Source organism: Amphimedon queenslandica, unplaced genomic scaffold (assembly GCF_000090795.2).
Source record: "Amphimedon queenslandica unplaced genomic scaffold, v1.1 AMPQUscaffold_13179, whole genome shotgun sequence".
In the NCBI taxonomy this organism is placed as follows: Eukaryota; Metazoa; Porifera; class Demospongiae; order Haplosclerida; family Niphatidae; genus Amphimedon; species Amphimedon queenslandica.
The window spans coordinates 6,755-27,602 of NW_003546585.1; the positions used below are offsets into that span (position 1 = coordinate 6,755).

General features: G+C 35.3%; 3 protein-coding genes across 3 annotated transcripts in view; 1 reads left to right on the top strand and 2 right to left on the bottom strand.

Annotated features, from left to right (window-relative positions):
* Nucleotides 1–882: 882 nt before the first annotated feature.
* LOC100641346 (transmembrane protein 144-like) lies at nt 883–5,021 on the bottom strand. Its single transcript, XM_020000505.1, has 11 exons — nt 4,803–5,021; nt 4,237–4,521; nt 3,736–3,835; nt 3,343–3,411; nt 2,936–3,080; nt 1,843–1,979; nt 1,623–1,723; nt 1,362–1,517; nt 1,244–1,305; nt 1,126–1,179; nt 883–1,042 (listed from the first exon to the last, which is right to left on the bottom strand). Exons 1-11 carry the CDS (start codon nt 4,927–4,929, stop codon nt 947–949), a joined length of 1,332 nt encoding a protein of 443 aa, XP_019856064.1. The 5' UTR covers nt 4,930–5,021; the 3' UTR covers nt 883–946.
* Nucleotides 5,022–5,123: 102 nt separating this feature from the next.
* LOC109584682 (rho guanine nucleotide exchange factor osg-1-like) lies at nt 5,124–16,620 on the top strand. Its single transcript, XM_020000501.1, has 16 exons — nt 5,124–6,742; nt 7,801–7,881; nt 11,020–11,184; nt 11,250–11,366; nt 11,977–12,129; nt 12,279–12,383; nt 12,445–12,495; nt 12,555–12,661; nt 12,737–12,825; nt 13,214–13,463; nt 14,050–14,269; nt 14,590–14,797; nt 14,996–15,424; nt 15,473–15,606; nt 15,739–16,021; nt 16,205–16,620. Exons 1-16 carry the CDS (start codon nt 5,318–5,320, stop codon nt 16,558–16,560), a joined length of 4,173 nt encoding a protein of 1,390 aa, XP_019856060.1. The 5' UTR covers nt 5,124–5,317; the 3' UTR covers nt 16,561–16,620.
* A 35-nt stretch (nt 16,621–16,655) lies between these two features.
* LOC109584685 (uncharacterized) overlaps nt 16,656–20,848 on the bottom strand; it is a 6,807-nt gene continuing 2,614 nt past the window's right edge. The window contains exons 2-8 of the mRNA XM_020000504.1: nt 18,786–18,806; nt 17,975–18,663; nt 17,827–17,920; nt 17,690–17,791; nt 17,522–17,644; nt 17,376–17,465; nt 16,656–17,303 (exon numbers count right to left, since the gene is read on the bottom strand). Of these exons, the coding sequence (XP_019856063.1) occupies nt 16,684–17,303; nt 17,376–17,465; nt 17,522–17,644; nt 17,690–17,791; nt 17,827–17,920; nt 17,975–18,622 (1,677 nt within the window). The 5' untranslated portion in view covers nt 18,623–18,663; nt 18,786–18,806 and the 3' untranslated portion in view covers nt 16,656–16,683. The remainder of the gene's footprint in view (nt 17,304–17,375; nt 17,466–17,521; nt 17,645–17,689; nt 17,792–17,826; nt 17,921–17,974; nt 18,664–18,785; nt 18,807–20,848) is intronic.

A 20,848-nucleotide genomic window follows, 5' to 3' on the forward strand; every position in this document is an offset into this window, starting at 1 on the left:
CTTTTGTACGCATTACCAATTCACCACATCACACTCATTCTCTACTACACCTTCACTTCTACACAAACACATTTGATCGTTTCCTTTCTTCATTATATTAACACTATGGCATCAAATCTCTCTCTCGTTAACTTTAATACCTTCAAGAATAATGGAGACTTCTTGTTAGGTAATTTTTTTCATTTTCACAGCAGGGCAGTTTTTTCTATTTTTGATGTTTTTTTATTTACAGTAAAGTAATGCTCAGTATTTATTTATTATTTCTATTGGTAGTTGTTATACAATATGCAGCATTATGATGATTTCCTCTTGTTTATTATTCTTATTTTTGTTATTATAAATCATTCATTGTTGTATTGTATATTATGTTGTATTGTTTATGAGCATTAATAGTTTGTGTACTTGTTTCTGCTCCAATTTTTATTGAAATGAGATTTCTTTTTTATGCCATAGCTTTATATTGAATGTGTTACTATGCATTGATGTTTAAAATTTATCAAAATTATTGTCTTTATAGTTATTATTATTGTTGTCACAATTAGTGTTGTTTATTATTAGTATAATAATTTTATGTTTTTAATATTAAAAGAACTATACAATTAATTTTTGTTAATTTATGAACTTTATTCTGTCATTATTAGTATTTACATAGCTAGACTACTAACCTCATTCTTAATTTTTATATTCTTAAACTAAAAATCTACGTAATAGATTTTTTTGTAATTTTTCTGCTACAGTTTTTGTGAACTTAATTGAAACACTTACATTATTAAGAAAAAATTATTTTAAAAAGAATTTATTATAAGTTCAAAATGATAACAATAGCAACAGTAGTAATAATAATAATAATAAATAATAATAAGGTTACACAATCAGCAGTTATTACTATATTTTTGTTAGCCTCCTCATCAATTTTTATCAGTCACTCAGTCAAATTTATGCATCATTAACATTTAACCTTGTTATTGGAGAGTGCAACCATTATCACACCACAGACCGAAACGAAAAAACCACCAAAGTAAAGACTAATGTTTTTCCATCCCTAGAGAAGAGGAGAGATGAAAGAGAGAGAGAAAGAGAATCGTGGGCTTTCATTTTTGATCATTTTAATGTTTGAAGTTATACTTTGATCTCCCTGTATAGCAAAATACCCCAAGCTGAATTAATAAATCCTGGACCCTAATAGAATATATACATGTAATTTATTATTGATGAAAAGTGCGGGATAACTGGTAAAACTTACAGCTGTAATTATTGGGAAGCTAACAGCTAGTGATAAATTCTCATTAGCTACAAACCAGCCAGCTAAAGAGAGAGAGAAAGGATTCAAAAGATCACGTGACAGTCACATGATGACTCACTCATCGCTATCCCCCATATGATGCCACTGGCTAGAGCTGGTAGGATCACTTTAGGATAAACCTTAGGTCTGTTCCTCATGTAAAGAGAATAGACTGCAAACCAGAAAGTACTGACTAAGAAGATACCAGTGAAGTGACCAAATATGTAATCAAGCTCTGAAATAAAAGGAAAGAGATAGTAAAAATAGATAAGTAAATGTATTAGAAGTGGTAATATACAAGTACATGTATTTCATAAATGAATTTAGTACAGTATCTTACCATTGCATGAATGAGTATCATCTTCGCATAATCTCATAAATTCAACTGCTAAGAACTGAGTGCCAAATAAAAACCCAATACCCAGCGCCATACTAAGACCACTGCAGGACAAAAAGAAATTATACATACAGTACATACATACATGTACATATGATCATTGATTCATTGTAATGCAGTTAGATGCATGTGTACATGTACTTCTAATATTTGTTTTACTTACACAATTTTTCGTGGCCATTTTCCTAACTTGTCAACCCAGGAGTAGTCCTCATCTTTTCCAAGCACATCAGACATTGAAGATGAACTGGTTTTAGAAAACGTTATCCGCTCTCTCTCTTGGATTGAATTTGACTGTAACTAAAGGAAGAGAGAGAAAGAGAGAAAGGGAGAGAGAGGAGGAGACATATAAAGACTGATTGGCCTAATGTCGCTATCATTGAAATATCAAAACATTAATTAAAAACACTGTTAATAACAACAATAAAAAATAATGTTTGTTTTTGGCAAAAATAGCCAACTATCGTCAATTTAAATTCATACATGTACATCACGTATACATGTACATGTATATATGTGGTAGCAATAGGAAGCATAAAATAATCACAGACATTGTAATGTCAATATAGTCCATTCCCTCAAACTGTTTATCTACTTCCTTAAAATAACCCACTCAAAACATGACCTGACCATAATTTCAGAATTTGTGCTCAGAATCAGCTCAAACTTTCTACGCAGCATAAGGACATCAATATGTATCAGAAAATGTAATAAAAATTGGGGGTGATTTCGGAGCCATTTTTTGGAAAAAACCATGGTATAGTACAGGGAACTTTTCAGATTTTGGCCGTTTTTTTAATAATGGTCGTAACTTGAAAAATTCAAGTCGGAATCGCCTCAAACTTTCTACACAGCATAAGGACATCAATATGTATCAAAAAATGTAATAAAAATTGGGGGTGATTCCGGAGCCATTTTTTGGAAAAAACCATGGGCTATAGCCTTGGGTGCTTTTCAGATTTTGGCTGTTTTTTAAAACAGCTATAACTTGAAAAATTTAAGTTGGAATCAGCTCAAACTTTCTACACAGCATAAGTACATCAATATGTATCAGAAAATGTAATAAAAATTGGGGGGTGATTCCAGAGCCATTTTTTAGAAAAAACCATGGGCTATAGCCTTGGGTACTTTTCAGATTTTGGCCGTTTTTTTTAAATGGCTATAACTTGAAAAATTGAAGTCGGAATCAGCTCAAACTTGCTACACAGCATAAGTACATCAATATTATGTTCAAAGTCTCTCAACTAACGTCTTACCACTTTGTCGGAGAGTGAACCATCCAAAGACTGAGCTTTAGATGATACCCTTGCTTTCTCAGAGTCAATGAGAGGAGATTTCTCGGAGAACGGGTCTTCGTCTTTTTTCTTTCCCTCACTTTTCACAAACGACAGTATAATGGTACTAAAAGAGAAAGAGAATACACGTACAATAACTTAGAGTGACTTTAAAATAAACATTAATATGTCATATTAATTGCAGGACAAACAACATCATTAAAACAGCAGTGTTAATAAAACTAGTAGCTATAAGGTATAAGTAGCAGTAGTGAATGAAGTAATGCAGCATACATGTATATATGTAGTAAACAAACGAGAATAAAAGGATATGCATTATATACACTGTAGCTTTTGTATGGAAGATAAGGTACATATAAAGTTGATACCTTATGATAACAATACCAACTCCAGCAAAGTTTAATGCCTTGCAGCCAGAGTGCTGCTTTAATATAAACCTGTTGAGGAAAAGGGATTTAAAAATAACAATAAAGTTACCCTTTTAGCCTTTAAAATAATATCAATTTCTATCATTAAATATGTATACATATAAAAGCTTATTCGTGGGATTGGGTTAATTCATTCTTCCTAATGCGACAGGAGATAAGCAAGGTGAGAAGTATAGTAGTGGTCTTCTACATTACCATATCTACTTCAGACTCACTTTTACAAAGAATTGTCAACTAACATCATTTTAATTTTAATAATTATTATTATTTTTAATATTATTTTAGTTTTAATTTTATTATTTTTAACATTATTCTTAATATTATTATTCATACATTCCAGTGAACCATCCTGATAACATATTGGTAGCTCCCCATATAGTTAGTCCCATTGTTAGTCCAATAGTTTTTATGATTGGTACTACTAGTGCATTACCTGTGGGTGAAAGAGAGAGAGAGAGGGAGAGAGAAAGAGAGAGAGAGAAAGAGAGAGGGAGAAAGAGAGAGAGAGGGAGAAAGAGAGAGAGAGGGAGAAAGAGAGAGAGAGAGAGACAGACAGACAGAGAGAGAGAGAGAGAAAGAGAGAGAAAGAAAGAGAGAGGGAGAAAGAGAGAGAGAGAGATTTGGGAAGAATTCAGAAAGAGAAAATGAAATAGGAGCTTTGTATACATGTACATATATCTATACATAAATGTATTGAGATTATGTGTCACATGATAATATGATGTTTATATAAAACTAAATCATGTGATCCATACAACAACAGTTAATACATACTGATAACAATCTTTTACTTCATGAATATACAGTACATTCATCTCTTTCTCTCTCTCTTACCGCTAGTCCATAGTACCCCACCAAAGAACACCGGATAAAAGAACGGTGGTTGATACCGTACCAGATTAACTACCACTCCAACTAGCCAGATACCAATACACAGTACCCATTGAAAGAACATCCCGTCACCTGTGTCGAACTTCTTCACTGGAATAAAGTTGCTACCAAATCCTAATATAGCTATGAGAGCACATCCAAATCCTATCACTGTATTGAGTGTGCTTGCTTTCCCACTGTCACATTTCGTGGTACTTATATTTATATTCCCACCTGCCACGTCAGCAGCTGTATTATAGGGAAAAAAGAATTTGAAATAAAGGAACGTGCTAATAGATTCATAAGTAAGCAAAATGGAGTGTAAATTGAATCATTTAAGCTTTATCAGACAATTATTCATCATGTCTACTTTATTAAAAAGAATAGATCTACACTGTACATGTATTTGTATCTTTACTTGTATCTCTACATCTACTACAAAACAATATACAAGCATTGGTTGCTTGTTTGCCTGGCTTGTTAGACAAACAGAAAAGGTGTAAGTATGATGACCACAGCCTTCTTCTCACCTCCTCCTGTAGTGTAGCAGACCCAAGAAGCTGGTCTTGAAGGTTTAGAATATGCATGCCCGTATACAGTGGAGCACAGCAGAGCAAGCAGGATGAAGATGAATATGGTGGCCTTTACTGCTGTCATTTTGTTGGAGGAAGAGGTTTTTTATAAGTAATAAGTTGCTGTCAGTTTGTCCCTGCTGTCCTGCAACAACGAGGCGTTTAGGAGGAGGAGAAAGGGAGGGAGCTAGCTGCAGCAAAGCAAGTGTTTCCTTGGTTACCAGCTTCCTCTCTCTATCTCCTCCTCTCTTTTGAATAAATGCAAAAGACCTCCACAGGTTGCAACACATGCAAGCAAAACTACTGACCTACTGCAAGGAAGAGATAGTCAGAGGAGAGAAAGGAAAAAGAAGAAGAATTGTAGGCATCTTGTAAACAAAGCAACATCTCCATAGGCTCCCTCAGGCTGTTTTGACTTGGAATATTTTAGCAAGGGACTTCAGAGCAAAAAGGAATCCCCACTATTGTAGCACATGAGCACCGGAGGAGAGAGAAAGAATGGCCTCCTCTCTTTAAGGAGAAGAAACACCTTTAGCGGAGGAACTAGCGGAGGCTGGAAAGGCAGAAGGAAGAGAAAAGACAGCGAAGAAGAAGAGAAACGGCTTAGCTGTGTATTGGAAGACATCAGTGCTTGCGGGTCTAGTTCTTCTTGTTCTCAACTTGTCGGATACAGGAGAGAAGAAAAGGTTTTCCCTGTACAATACAAGACAGAGTATAGTGGCAGGAAAGGAAGAGAGGCCAAGGAAGAAGACAACAACAGAGTTAGAAACGAGGCTGCTCTAAAAGATAAGCGAAGTTTTACCAAGTCCACTTCTAGTTGCAGCAACAGTTCGACGACTGCGGCCATCATGGCTTGGAGGGCCAGTCGTTGTGGTTCCCCTTCTACATACGAAACTTTACAGCACAATGCTGCTCCCCCCACAACTTCCTCGAGTACAAGCTGGATAGACTCACTCCGTCTCTTGACAGACAAAGGAGCTAAAAAGAAAGGAAACGGTCTCTTTGGGACACTCAGAGGCCGTAGCTCCAGGGACAAGGCCAGGAGGAACAGCTCTGAAAGTGTAGCTTCAACTTCTGGTGGAAGTGCTACTGGTCCACCAAGAAGTCCTCTACTACTTGGTAGACATTTAAATAACACTCCATCTTCTTCTCACCCAGAACTTGGGAGCAGCAATCATCATAAAAGTGGATCCATCAAGACACAGAAGTTATACATTGGTAACAACTCGAAACACTCTCGAGATCTACAAGGCCGAAACTCGACCGGTTTTCAAACAATGGACTCCACGGATAGCCACGACCTTGAGTCATCCCTCTCTCCTCTTTCTCTCTCTCTTTCTTATCGTGCCAACGAGTTTGGATCCTGTCACGAGCTCTCGTACGAGCACAACCCCTCATCAGTAGAAGACAGAAACATGTCCGCCATACGAAAGAGTACTTCTCTCCCACGGACTGTATTATGCTCACCGGTCCATACCAGACGGAATAAAGGCGAGAGACCAACTAGCCACTGGCTAATGCGTGACATTTTCGACCCAACAGTTTCCCCCTCTTCGTCTCCCCCTTGTACTTTCTCGACAAACGGTAGCTCTGATACACTTCAAAATGACACAACTACGCCTACAGATACAGACGAATGGAGATTCCAGCAGCAACTGGAACCTGTTCTTAAAACCGGTTTAACTCGTAGCACGAGTATGCCTTTCGAGTCAGGAGCTGAAATCGTCAAGGACAAATCTGTTCCATTGAGAAAGAAGGCTGTTATTAAAGATGGCCTAATGAAGGAAAGGAGTGCAGGTGGATCTGTAGCTGTGGAGGGAGGGAAAGGAATCAGTACAAGATTAACAATGAGATCTCAGTCATTTAATGCTCATTTCTCTGTTCATGCACAAGAAACAGTAAGTCCAACAGACGAGAGAGAGAGAGAGGGTGATGGGGCATTACTTAAACTGCATGTGCCTCATTATTCAAAAGTTAGCTACATAACACTGTACATGTACATGTATAAAATGGGGTCTGCCAAATCTGTTTCTATACATTCATTAATTAATTGTTTTATTATTTTTAATAAATTCAATAAGCAGCTGTATTATGTATATTGATTACAATCCCCCACCTTAGATTGAAACTGGTTGTTACTAATATTGTGTGTTTATGTTCATAGCTGGTTGTCATTATATTGACACTCCAGTTCATCAAACTCTTCCTTCTTAATCCTTGTAGCCTTACTATGATTCTGCTTATTCATCTTTTCCCTCTCTCTCTCTTCCATTATCCCTAACTAAACACTGTGTGTGTGTGTAATGTTATGTACCCTTGTCACTAGAGCAAGACATCAAACAAAACACAATCTACAACATAATAATGTCCCCCTATTGTAGCATTGCAAAATGTCCTTATTTCAGAGGCACTATTGTTTATCTTTGTACCAATTGGGACATTGCAACATTATTAAGAGTGTATGTTCTTAACAGTATGGATTAGATACATATACATACACGTACATGTTGATTGGTTTTTGTTTAGTTATTAAATTGATTATATCTTCACTGCCCACTGATTCCCTAGGGATCCTCTACTGATACTCTTGAGTGTGTTGCTTTGAGAATGAGTGGTTAAGGAGTAGGGGGACACAATCTACTTGTACATTATACATAATACATACATTAACCTTTACAATACAACATTTACATGCATACATGTACAGTGTATATGTATTAGCTGTCCAATCATAAAGTGGGCTAATGCATTTATCAACATAGACTGTGTATCTACGTCTTCGTCTTTGATTATAGTTTTATGCTGTTGCTTCATTTTCTTTCTCTCTCTCCTTTCACTTTCTCTCTCTCTCCCACTCTTTCTCCTACTCCTTCCTTTCTTTCTATGTCTTCCCTTCATCCCCTCACTCTCTCTCTCTCCTAATATGTAACCTCTCTCTCTCTCTTTCTCTTTTTAGGTGATCATGAGGGAGCATATCGTGAGGTTTCTCCTAGAGACAGAGAATTCTTACATACACTCACTGAGGACACTATCTAAGGTAAAGAGAGAGAGAGAGAGGAGGAGGGGGAGAAGGAGAGAAAGGAGGAGTATATACTACAAATTAATGACATTATAAAATAGTATATAAAATATGATATTAGTTAAATGGAGTAGACTATACTAAATGTACATGTTCATGCTCCTGCAGGTGTTGGATTAGAAATAGAGAGGGAGTTGAAATCATTCCCCATTATACTGTATATATACACAATAGGAAGTTTGATAAAGACACACTCCTGGACTAGATCAGTGCCTACTGTCCCCAGTCATAACACACAGAGACATTAAGTCATATTGCACGTGTACAGTCACTTCCAGTGTACTCTCTCTTTTTAATATGTGTCCCAAGGCTTCAGTCCAGCAATAAGTATTTATTAAAACTCCTAATCAGATCAGTAATGCTTAGCTTGTGTCATCTTGTCCCTCTGTGCTGGTTAAAAAAGGAAATTTAATGACTAAAGTCCTGTGACCTTCAGATTATACTTTTTAGTACCTTCAAAGCTATCTTTGATGTCTGTACTTATCCTTTAATGTACAGTCTCTATCATTATTATTAACAGGAACACTTCAGGCGGTGGTAGACACTGCTTGAGGTAGACATGCTTTTGACCAGTTTAGAAGTTAAACTTTAGAGTCAGTACTTGATATACAGTAGACAGACAATCTACATGTACATGTACATGGATGTTACTGCATGTACATGTACATGTATGCATTGTATTATAGGCTGTTGTTCTATGTACATGTACATACATTCATTTGTTTCAAGTTCTTTGATCCTTTTTGAGTATGCCCGTATACATTACATGTACAATGAACAAAATGTCGATGTGTCTACTCATCTCTCTTGTGTGAATTAATGTGAAGGAATGGTTTAGGTAGACCTGCTTAGCAAGACCTGATTCTCTCTAACTGTCTTTATTTCCTTATCCTCTTTCCCCGTAATGTACAAGTACATGCACATCTATGTCTCCCTCTCTCTCTCTTCTTCCTATCTCTTCCTTTTTACTTTTATTATTTCCTTCTTCTCTTGAAGCTCCTCTCCCTCCCCCTCCTCTCTCTTCATTCCTTTCAATTCTGTAATACATAATTGCTACTAGCACAGACCTGATTTAATAAAAGAAAGTATTGCACATTCACAATTTCACAATAGATACATGACACCCTACAACATGATGTCACACAACTAGATGTAATCATTCATTACTGGCAGCATGATGCCTTGAAAATAGAATTGAAAGCTCAGTATCTTTAATTTTATTAGATTCACATTCAAAGTTTTCATACAGTGTAGCGCTCCTCCGTAACTTGATTCTATTAGCTGTGTCTTTATTAATCTCGTTATGAAAGCATAAATTTGCTTTGCTGGTTAGCCCAAGCACCATATCAGTGCTTTTAACACTGTCTGCCAGGTGACATCATTATATTATATATTATATCAGGTTTATTTATTACACAATACTTCATTCTGAAGGCTATCCTAGTTCACACTGCTACTGTTGACATTGCAGTTCCATTCAACCTGCTATACACAGTCTAGCTCACTTTATATGATAATAATAATACCCATATTGGTCCACATATAGATACATTGCACATGTACATATAAAATTATAAAGCTATTGTTTCAAGTCTCTGTTTGTCTATACTTGTAGCTACTGCCCATATTGGGATTGAGCTGTGTATGTATTAAATATTTATTATAATTATTATTATTAGTGTTATTTGGATAGAAGGACATGTATGGAATGAGTTTATTGTCATCCAGTGGATATCATTTGGCACATTTTACCATTGAATGGCCAACAAGCATTTCCTCTCTAATAGTTACATAAGTTGTTGGAATGTGACTATTGTTCATGTATAGACTAGCCTCTATATAATGGACACTTTGGGCCAAGAAAGTGTCTCTGTTATACAGAGGTGTCCTTTATATGGAGGCTATTTTATAGAGTAAGGAATGTAATTGGTACACTAGGTGCTGTCTGTTAAATGGAGGTGTATGCTATAGAGAGTGTCCATTAAGAGAGACTATATTATAATGAAAGTGTTATGTAACTTATAAAATAGTTTTGATATCAAGTCTACATTATACAATATACTTTGGGATTGCTATCGTGAATTTGTTATTGAAAATCCTTTCCATTTGATTAAACACAGACCCAAATTGTTTAATAAATAAATAAACAGTTTATTTACATTTAAATCATTTATTTATTTAACTATGCATAAACATTATTGTACATTACATATATCCTAATATCCTAATCCATTTATATGTAATTGATTTACAGACCAAAGCATTAATTCACTAATAATGATCCTATTATAGTCAAGTACTAATGTATAGTACAAGTGACTCTTACAGTAATTGGTTTGTGACTACAATTATCTATAAATGCATTATTATTATTATTATACTAATCTCATTAAGAGCTGAAAGCCTTCAAAATACAACCACCTCATAGTCCTGGTCAGTCCTGTTGCTCATACTGTGGGTACCACTAATCAGTAATTACTAAGCCTCCAGCCCTGCTGGAGCTCCCTATAGTATACACTGTACATGTACTTATATAGTATATCCAATAGTGTTAGATCATATTGGGTTACTGTACTGTACATGTACATGTATTGAGAGATACTTAATTGTTGTGGATAATTATGTCTAGCCCAGAAGGAGCCTTAAAAATACTATCATAGTATATCATGTACATCCTATAGTACTGTACAGTGAATCGTTAAACAAGCACTCTATATCTCATTATTATTATTATTATTATTATTATTACTACTAGTACTAGTATGTAGTGTATCAGAATACTGTACCCACAAGATGTATTTCTCTGTACTGCCTTTTAATAATTAATTGTGTTTGTCTTGTTTTTATGATGTTCCTTGGTCTGTTCTCTCTTGTCTGTCAATCTCTTCATTTGTCTTTCATTTCATTGAGCCTATTGGCCCGTTCGTCTGATGCCACGTTAGCATTCTAGTATTGATGGTAGTTGTGCCTGTCTCTTACTCTCAGTTCCCTCCCTTTTTATATGCTAAATACTAATAGTATATGCAGCCGATTGAGAGAAATTTCTTAAGAATCTGGTTCCTAAATCACATCTCTCTCTCTCTCTCTTTATCATAGGATTATCACTCTGTTCTATCCTCCATTGATTGTCACTCATTAAAAGAAGTGCTTCCTTTAGCTAGCCAGCTCGCTCTGTGGCATGAAGACTTTGCTACTTTAGTGAAGGAGAGATTGGACAGTTGGCAAGAAGAGCCATCAATTGGGGACGTCCTTGTAGACACAGTAAGCCACTTAATATTACAATTGTACTATTATTGTGTCTAATTTATTTTATTTTACTTCTTTAGTTCTCACAGGATCAGTTCATGAAGATGTACAGTTCTTATATTGAACATTATTCCCAGGCCAGATCTTCACTAGAAGCTGCTAAGCTAAACAAGCCATCCTTATGCAAAACACTTGAAGTAATCTAATCCCTTTTCCTCCTTCAACAACCCCTTCTCCTTGCTTGAGTACATGTACATTAATGAGTAACAATATACAGCTGTTGTTAGCTAAACAAAAGCGCCTTTGTGCTCAAAACAAAAGTAAATAAACTACATTTCCTTCTCTCCTCCTTCCTTAAATCTGAGGCTTGTACATGTACATATAAGTAACATTACCCAGCTGGTTGCTGAATATTAATGTCCACGTGCCCACCACATGTCCTGTGTGTTGACCAATAGTACAGCAGGTGCAGTCCTTGTCTTGTTTCACTAAAACTTACTTTTATTCCACCACCTGCACCTTAATCTTTATGTGGTGTATATGTGTGTACTCCTCATGGCTTCTTTCTCTACTTCACAATAATTAGCTGTTTCTAGTGTCCATCTTTAACAGTATTTAGCGCCTGCTACTTATTTCAAATCTGTTTACATTGTACCTGTAAAATACATGCATCCACACCTTTAGTATATACAGTAATGTGTTTATTATCAGAATAAAATATTATAGTTTTATTATTTTTACAGTATATAAAACATGTATGTGATAATATTAAGTTATTTATTTGTTTATTTATTATATCTGCTGTAGGATCTTTCAAGGGAGAATCACGGTAAACTCTCAGTCGAGGATTTATTGATAAAACCAGTCCAGAGGATCCCTCGGTATTTGTTATTTGTTAAAGACCTCATCAAACAGACACACACTGGACACCATGACTATAGTGTACTCCAGCAAGCACAGGTAATAATAATAATAATAATAATAGTAATAATAATAATAATAAATAATAATAATAATAATAATAATAATAATAACAACAACAACAACTAGAATACTATCTTGATTAGAAGATTATATTAATAATAATAAATAATAATATTTTTTCTCAGAGTCAGTTATCGATGGTTGCTAATCATGTTAACGAGTATGAGAGACAGTCCGGTCTACTTCACTTGCATAAAGAACTCCTCAATACTGTGGAGGGACTCTCCGATGTAAGTGAATGGGCATGGTCAATTAATAAATTAAACGACACCTCTTTTACTACACACACAGGTACTAACTGAATCAAGCTCTTTGCTTAGATGTGATCAGATAACAGAAATTGTAAATTAAAATTTATTTTAAAAAATTAAAATTAATTTATTATATTTTTTAACTAATAGAGAGGAGCGGCTCAGAAGAAGGACAGATTATTATTATTATTTAGTGACAGACTGGTGTGTGCCTCCACCAGGAGGAGAAGCACTGGATTCCGCAAAGGATCGCTAATGTAAGTAGTATTTATAATATTATATGTACATTTAAATTAATAAATGAATGTACATGTGTTTTGTTTTGCTTGTAGGAACGTCAATTCACTTCAAAATGACCTGCTCAAGTATCGCATAAAGTGGTTGGGACCTTCAACAGCTGTGACCATCAACCAGTGCCACAGTAAGTTAAATAACATATACATATACATGTACTTATGTTGTGTAGAAAGTTTGGACTGATTCCGATCAAAATTAGATTTTTTACGAATTTTTAAAGTTGCTCCAAAATCGGGCCAAAGTCCCTGTACTATAGTACATGGTTGTGGACCAAATTTTGCCAAAAATGAAAGGAGAGAATTCTACATTTTTATAATTTTTTCTGACACAAATACATGTTTTTATGTTGTGTAGAAAGTTTTAATTGATTCCGATCAAATTTGGATTTTTTACGAATTTTTAAAGTTGCTCTAAATGCCATGTAGTGCTTGTCAGCTCATGAAGCTCATGCTGTTTAGCTCACTTAGCATGCTTTGTGGGAAACTCTGGTAACATTTTCTTTTTTCTTTTAGCTCCTCTTATAGAGAGAAGGAAATACAACACTTTGGAGAAGACGCTTCACAATCTCCTGGAAGATGAAGCAATTTTATTACAAATGATATCCTCAACTTCATCTCTTCACTCGCCCCATCAGCCACTCAATGCTGTACTACAGGAGATGCTGGGATCATTGAGAGATGTAATGTCTGCCAAGAGACAGGAAATGGATAATCTTCAGTTACCACACGAGAGAGCTAGAGTTGATATCACAATCCACAACAGGTGAGTATACATGTATGTACATGTACTGTATATGTACTGTATATATGTACAAATGTTCCATTTAGTCTTGTGGGGAAAAAGCATAGATTTAGAGGGCCATAACTTGAAAAATTGAAGTCAGAATCAGCTCAAACTTTTTACACAGCATAAGGACATCAATATGTATCAGAAAATGTAATAAAAATTGGGGGTGATTTTGGAGCCGTTTTTCAGAAAAAACCATGGGCTATAGCCTTGGTTACTTTTCAGATTTTGGCCGTTTTTTAAATGGCCGTAACTTGAAAAATTGAAGTCGGAATCAGCTCAAACTTTCTGCATAGCATAAGTACATCAATATGTATCAGAAAATGTAATAAAAATTGGGGGTGATTTCGGAGCCATTTTTTAGAAAAAACCATGGGCTATAGTACAGGGGACTTTTCAGATTTTGGCCAATATTTTTAAGTGGCTGTAACTTTAAAAATTCAAGTCGAAATCAGCTCAAACTTTTTGCATAGCATAAGGACAATAATATATTTTAAACTATTTTAATAAAATCATATCAATATTATTATGATAATTATCTATCTTCATCATTCATTTGTAGCTCTCCTCCAAACAAAGTATCCATTACATTCTCATCTCAGAAGGACAGACAAGACTGGGAACACACCCTGCACTCACTCCAACTCTCTCTACCTAAACAACAAGACCCCACCAGTACCAGCAGCACACACCACCAAAGGACACACACTGATCCTCCTAATACTGCTCTACCTCAGTTCATGTGGCATGTGACACTGCCATCTTGTAGAGTAGGATCAGAAGTAAGAAACTAAAGAAATATATTATATGAAATAAACATGTACATCATTTAAAGGTGCATACATGTACATGTATGTTATGACTATTACTATAATTAAGTTTTGCTTGTTTTTTATTTCATTACATATACATATACATATACAGTATACATGTACATATACATGTACATGTACATGTATATGTACATGTACATGTGTGTGGAGTAGTTGATATTTGTGGTAAACCATATGGTCTAGTGTGTGCAATTTGAAGTGGTTTATCTTATAGTAATGAGGTTTTAATTTATTATTATTATTATTATATTAATTCTTTCTATATATAGTTATCCTCCATTGCTGTTCCCAATGGTATGTACAATCAGTTATTTGTATGTATTAATGATGTGTGTGGGCGTGGGAATGTCGCCATATTGAATTCCTGGAATACATCAAAGGACACGCCTCCTCAGTTGGTGGCAACCCTCCCACTGTCCAGCTCAAGGCTGATCTGTTCTCTGTGTGTTGAACATAAGAACATCACACTGGCTAATGGTAAGGAATAGAGTGCTGTAGATTTATAAAATGAGCGGGAAATTATGAGCAAAAACAGCTGCATAAATAGTACAATACATGTACATGTATTTTTAATATTTTATGATTTAAGAGATGCAAAAATTAAGTTTGGTGATTGTTTTGATTCATAAAAATTATGATAAAATTGATTTATATTTTTAAATTTTTTAATAATAGCTCCTTCCTTTCCTGACAACTCTCGTTCCTCCACTCGCTTGCCTCTGACTCCACCCACTGCCCCGCCTACTGATAGAGCTCCTCTAGAACCTGACGAGTTACTCTGTCCTTCACCTCAATCAATAACTGACAGATCACACCCATCAACCCCGCCTTCTTCTCACAGGACTTCATCTTACATTGTCTCACCAACTCAAAAAGATTCGAGACATAAACTAGCTCCTCCCACTCCGGAGGGCAACCAGTGGCTCTGGTTGGGTACCGAAGACGGGATATTGCATGTTTTGAAAGTGGGTGTGGCTTCATTGCATGTATCTAGTTCGTTAAGTATTGATATCGGAGCAGCTGTGTTGTGTATTCATTCTGATGAGGATTACGTGTGGGTAGGGCTTAGTAGTGGTCGAATTGCACTTTTCAATCTTCATAAAAGTAGGTTTTATTTGTCGAAATATTTTAATATTATTTTTCTAATTATAGGTATTGATAGACCCGAGAGGTTCATATCAGTTTCTTCTTATCCAATCAAAGCTATTGTGAGTGTGGGGGCGTGTAAACTGGTTGCTACGGGCAACAGGATAGTAGGTGTGAACTCTGAAACACTAACATGCAAAGTAAGTGTCTGTATGAACATTTGAATGGATAGTACATGTAAATGCAATAATAGTTTACAATTATAATATTTTTTTAATTCTCAGTATTACCACTGACTCAAATACTTATCCTCTTTTATTTTATCTTTGCAGGAGTTAGTCAGTTTATCAGATCAAATTGATCAGTTAATAATTCCTCCTCCTACTGTTCAACCATCAACCAGTTCAGTCACTCAAACAAAGAGAACTCCAAGTCCAAAGAGTTCTTCACCTACTCCTACGACCAGCAGCAGCTCCAATGCTACTTCTGCTGCTGGTTTGGTGTTTATTTCTTTAAAGAACTCACTCACTGTTCACATATGCTCTTTTAACGGTGTCGTCATGGAAACTGTTCACACTGTTGATTGTAGCAGCAGTGTCACATCAGCACTGAGATGTAAGCATAGACCAATGGTATATGTACATGTACCTTTTATGATCATGAGCTAAAAACTGTTGCATTTAGTTATTTTAAAAATATACATGTACATGTATGTTCTTTTCATTGACATATTGGGTATGTACATGTACTTGATACCAAATTCATAATGTAAAATGTATTTTCTCTTCTTTCCTGTAGATTATGATCCCATCATTAAGAAACACAAATGCACCAATCCTTACATCACTTCACTAACATGTACACAATCTCAGCTACTGATTGGTACCTCCACTGGTGTACTTATTACACTATCGCTAGTGGGAGGAGCTAACATTCATCAGCTCCACCCACTAATCAGAGGTCACGTTGATAGAGTGAGTACCCTGGTATCAGTTCCGCCCACACACACTAATAGTAATTATCAAGTGTTTATAAGTGGTGGCCATGGGCTGGAGGATATTAATAAAGCAAGAGCTAGTGATGATGTATCAGAGACTGAGGGATGTCTTCTCTTTTGGTATTTATCGTCTACTAAGAATCAACAGCTGCACTGACTGACTATCACATGATTAATAACATTTTATTGTTTGTGTATAATGTATTGAGATAATTAGTAATTAAATTTGTGTATTACATGTATTTAAAAATATTAATATTAAAAGTTAAAAATTATCTGTCTACAAAAAATGTAATGTGTCTTTGATATGCCCGTAATAAGGTAAAGTAGTGCAAGTTTTTTTATGTTTTTTGTCTAGCCAGAGTTCCTCTAGTGTATCATTGGTCTTGAGTGATTCCATCAGTACCACTACTCCATCAGTATCAATGCTAGTACTACGAGTAAGATAAAGGCTACTGAGGGTGTTGTTAGTGCATAAAAGTTCAGCGAGTGACTCTGCACTAGCTGAAGTGATGCCAGGATTCTTACTGAAATGCAAGTATTTAAGTGTTTCATTACACTTCAGTGATTGTGCTAGTGCAATGACTCCATCATCACTTATTGAATTGCGAGTTAGGCTTAAAATTTTCAATGAGTTGTTGGTCCATAGTTGAGAAGGGAATGAGAGGATAATATCAGGTGTTAAGGATGAGGAGATTAAGTAAAATTGTGTTATATTTTTTGTCTCAAATACAGTTCGTAATATGAACTGGATACTATCTGATGATGAGCAGCTGATTTTAACGATTTCATGTTTGTTCTCCAGTTTACTGATTACTTCCTTACATTGATCTACTGATGGATTAGTGAGATGTACTCGCAAACCATCCGGACTCCACTTCACTTTTTCATCCACTTGTGCTAACAAATAATAACATACAAATTGTCAGTTAGTGCAAATGGTTTGATAGAATTACTATACTATTAACATACTGTCACTGTCTTCAAGTTTCAGCTTGACTAGTTCTATTTCTTGTAGTCTAGTCTCTGACTGTTCCTTCAATGAAGCTTCTTTTTCGAAATCTGTAGAGTTAAGAACAATACATTATAGTGATTTTCAAAACTTCATGACAAATTACCTTCTGTTTCTTTCAATTCTGTTTCTTTTGAATATTGTTTCAACATATTTTCTTTCTCTAAAAGTTTTTCTTTTAATGATGCCCTTTCCTCCTTCAGTTCATTAATCACTTCTTCCTTTAGAACTATTATTATAATTATACTAAAAACTATAGAAATATAAATTATACCATTAATGCTTTGACTCTTTTTAAGATTCATTTTTAATGCTTCTAATTCTTTTATAATGTTTCCTAATTCTTCCTTGACTGTTGCTAACTCTGTTTTAGTAGCTATTATGTAAAATACACAGATATATATTTCTTACTTATCAACATTTCATCTCTGTCTCTTAAAGCAGCTTCCAAATCATTAATCTGTACCAACAACTTGTCTGTCCCCTCTGTATTCTCACTTGGTATCTGTATACAATAAGAAAAAATAAAAATTGAAAATTAAAACTTCCTAATTATTACCTGAGTAGTATTCCATATAGTACAGTTGCCGAGTATAAAGTCCTTCAATCCTCTCTTTTGCAGTATCTCTATTTTACCAAGGACAGCCATTATCAGTGAGCCAGTGTATTCAGCAGGACAGTAACAGGCCAATACAACTGATCGACCAGTACCAACTTTATCAATCTGCAAGTGGTACTTAAATTTATTAAGTGGCTCCAATTCATCCAAAACATCATTGATATCCTGCAGTGTATATTCATCAGGATTCCAGTTGAAGATAAAGGAAACAGTTTCACATAAAAGACGAGATGGAGTAGCAACTGCTTGTAGCTCCTCACCAAGGCAAAGACTCACTGATATTGACTTACAGAAATTCTTAGCTTCCTCTTTGTAAGACTTAATGACTGGTTTAGCTTCTTCTATGTTGAACTCAGAAGCTAAAGCTTCAAGGGGACGCAAGTTAATGATATTGCACTTCCTCTTCAATACATTTAATACTTCACCAATAGTTTTCTTGTAAGAAAGCTGAGGCTCCAGATCAGGATACCAGATAATAATAAGCTCCTTCATATCTTCAATACTCAATTTCCTTTTTGTAAAAATACGTTTGACTTGCATAAATGCAGAGCCAAATTTCAATCTCATGTCTTCAAACTTATCCTTCATATCACGAGGGAAAAGTATTTTATGTCTATCAAATGATGAACCTGTTAAATTAAAAGTTGAATGTTAAACAATTTTGTATACTTTCTGAAGTAGTAAACTAGACTTGTGTTTGCAAAATAAATTTTGTTCTGTTTACCTTCAAAAATTAAAAAGTTTAACTCACTGTATTCTTCAAAGATAGTATCTCCAATATGAGCAGTATCTGAGAACTTCCTCAATACAGTAACAAACAACTCCAGGTGTTTGTAATTGGAGTGAACAGCATCTCGTACAGCTTTGAGGAGAACTGCTCTACTGACAGAGACAGAACCTCTGGTAGACATGACACAAGACAGGGTCTCATCAGATATAACCTCTCCACGAAGTAACCTTGCCACATGAACTGGTTCAGTAATTGACTGAGAGAGAGCACTGTAATTATTCCTCAATATATCACTAGCACGATCTTCATTACTGACTACTCCCACCTGTGGTTGTACTACTGTACTATCATCATCTCGAGGAATTTTCTCTTCTATCAGAAAAATAATATTCATAAATTGGTAATAACTTGACAATAATCAATATTTTACCATATTTGGTCATGATTTTATTGGCTATATCTCTTGTTTGTGCAACATTAGACAGCACTGTAGCAATATCTTTAAGTTTCCTGTAGTCACTAGACACTGCTTCTTGCATGGCAGTCAATAGAGTGGTCTTCTTGTCATCCAGTGACCTCCTCTGATCTATCCTCTCCATTTCATCCAGAGTAGCTTCACTTATACATCTCTTAGAGTATAACAGTTGAGACACTTGTACAGGAGAAACAAGAGCTTCATTCAATGATTGAATATTCCTTTGAAGAATAGAAACTGCCTCAGTAGATGGTGGTACATCTATAATAATAAAGATAAGATTGATGTTAGTTAGAGCAGCATGCTCAGACTAGCTTACAAATCGTTTCATGTAATTCCCTCAGATGCATTTCATATCTATGAGCAAGTGTAATTTCTCCCACTGCATCTACTCTCAATGCTTCCAGTACTTGTCTCCTACTAGCAGTAGGCTTAGTTTCCAGCCATAGATTGAACATCTCTACCGTCTTGTGGGCGTCAGTGTGGCCAGTGTGAGCTTCAATACTTTTCAATCGTTTCTGATCCAAGTCAAGCATCGTGCCAACAAGGTACCACTTAATGCTAACATTAACATGCTCAGTTAGCTCCTTTATAGTTGGAGTAGAGGACAAAAAAGCATTGAAAGAGATTTCCTTGTGTTGAGTAGCCATTACTTCCGATTTCACAAATAACAAACTTACAAGACACGCCCAAACCAGGCAGACCTACCTCTTGTTGTAAAAACATAAATGAATTTTTGCAGCAGCACTGAGCAGTGTAACATCAGCACTGAAATGTAAGTATGGACCAATAGTGCATGTACATGATGTACATCATGTAATCATGAACTAAAAACTGTAATGTTGCATTTTAAATGTACATGTACATGTTCTTTTCATTGATATATTGGGTATGTATATATGTAGATCTATGTATACATGTATTTGATACCAAATTCACAATGTAAAGTGTTTTTTCTTATCTTCATTCCTGTAGATTATGATCCCATCATAAAGAAACACAAATGCACCAATCCTTACATCACTTCACTAACATGTACACAGTCTCAGTTACTGATTGGTACCTCCACTGGTGTCCTTAATACACTATCGCTAGTGAGAGGAGCTAACACTCATTAACTCCACCCACTAGTCAGAGGTCACATTGATAGAGTGAGTACCCTGGTATCAGTTCTGCCCACACACTCTAATAGTAATTATCAAGTGTTTATAAGTGGTGGCCATGGGCTGGAGGACATTAATAAAGCAAGAGCTTGTGATGATGTATCAGAGACTGAGGGCTGTCTTCTCTTTTGGTATTTATCGTCTACTAAGAATCAACAGCTGCACTGACTGACTGTCACATGACTATCACATAATTAATAACATTTTATTGTTTGTGTATAATGTATTGAGATAATAGTCATACATCATAAATTAAAATTATGTAAAATTACTTCTTTAAAAATTTTTTTCTGACTACAAATTTTAAAATGTTTTCAATGTCCTTATAGTAAGGTAAAGTAAAACAATTTTTTTTATGTCGTTTGTCAAGTCTGAGTTCCTTTAGTGTATTATTGGTCTTTAGTAATGCCATCAGTACCAGTACTCCATCAGTATCAATGCTAGTA

Excerpts from the sequence above, each read along its gene's own strand:
- LOC100641346 (XM_020000505.1), bottom strand. The coding sequence starts at position 4,929 with ATGACAGCAGTAAAGGCCACCATATTCATCTTCATCCTGCTTGCTCTG. Across the intron at positions 1,306-1,361 it reads CATATGGGGGATAGCGATGA|CTGGCTGGTTTGTAGCTAAT; the intron begins GTGAGTCATCAT and ends CTCTCTCTTTAG. Across the intron at positions 1,043-1,125 it reads TGCTATACAGGGAGATCAAA|GGATGGAAAAACATTAGTCT; the intron begins GTATAACTTCAA and ends CCTCTTCTCTAG.
- LOC109584682 (XM_020000501.1), top strand. The coding sequence starts at position 5,318 with ATGAGCACCGGAGGAGAGAGAAAGAATGGCCTCCTCTCTTTAAGGAGA. Across the intron at positions 14,270-14,589 it reads CTTGTAGAGTAGGATCAGAA|TTATCCTCCATTGCTGTTCC; the intron begins GTAAGAAACTAA and ends TTCTATATATAG. Across the intron at positions 15,607-15,738 it reads CTGAAACACTAACATGCAAA|GAGTTAGTCAGTTTATCAGA; the intron begins GTAAGTGTCTGT and ends TTATCTTTGCAG.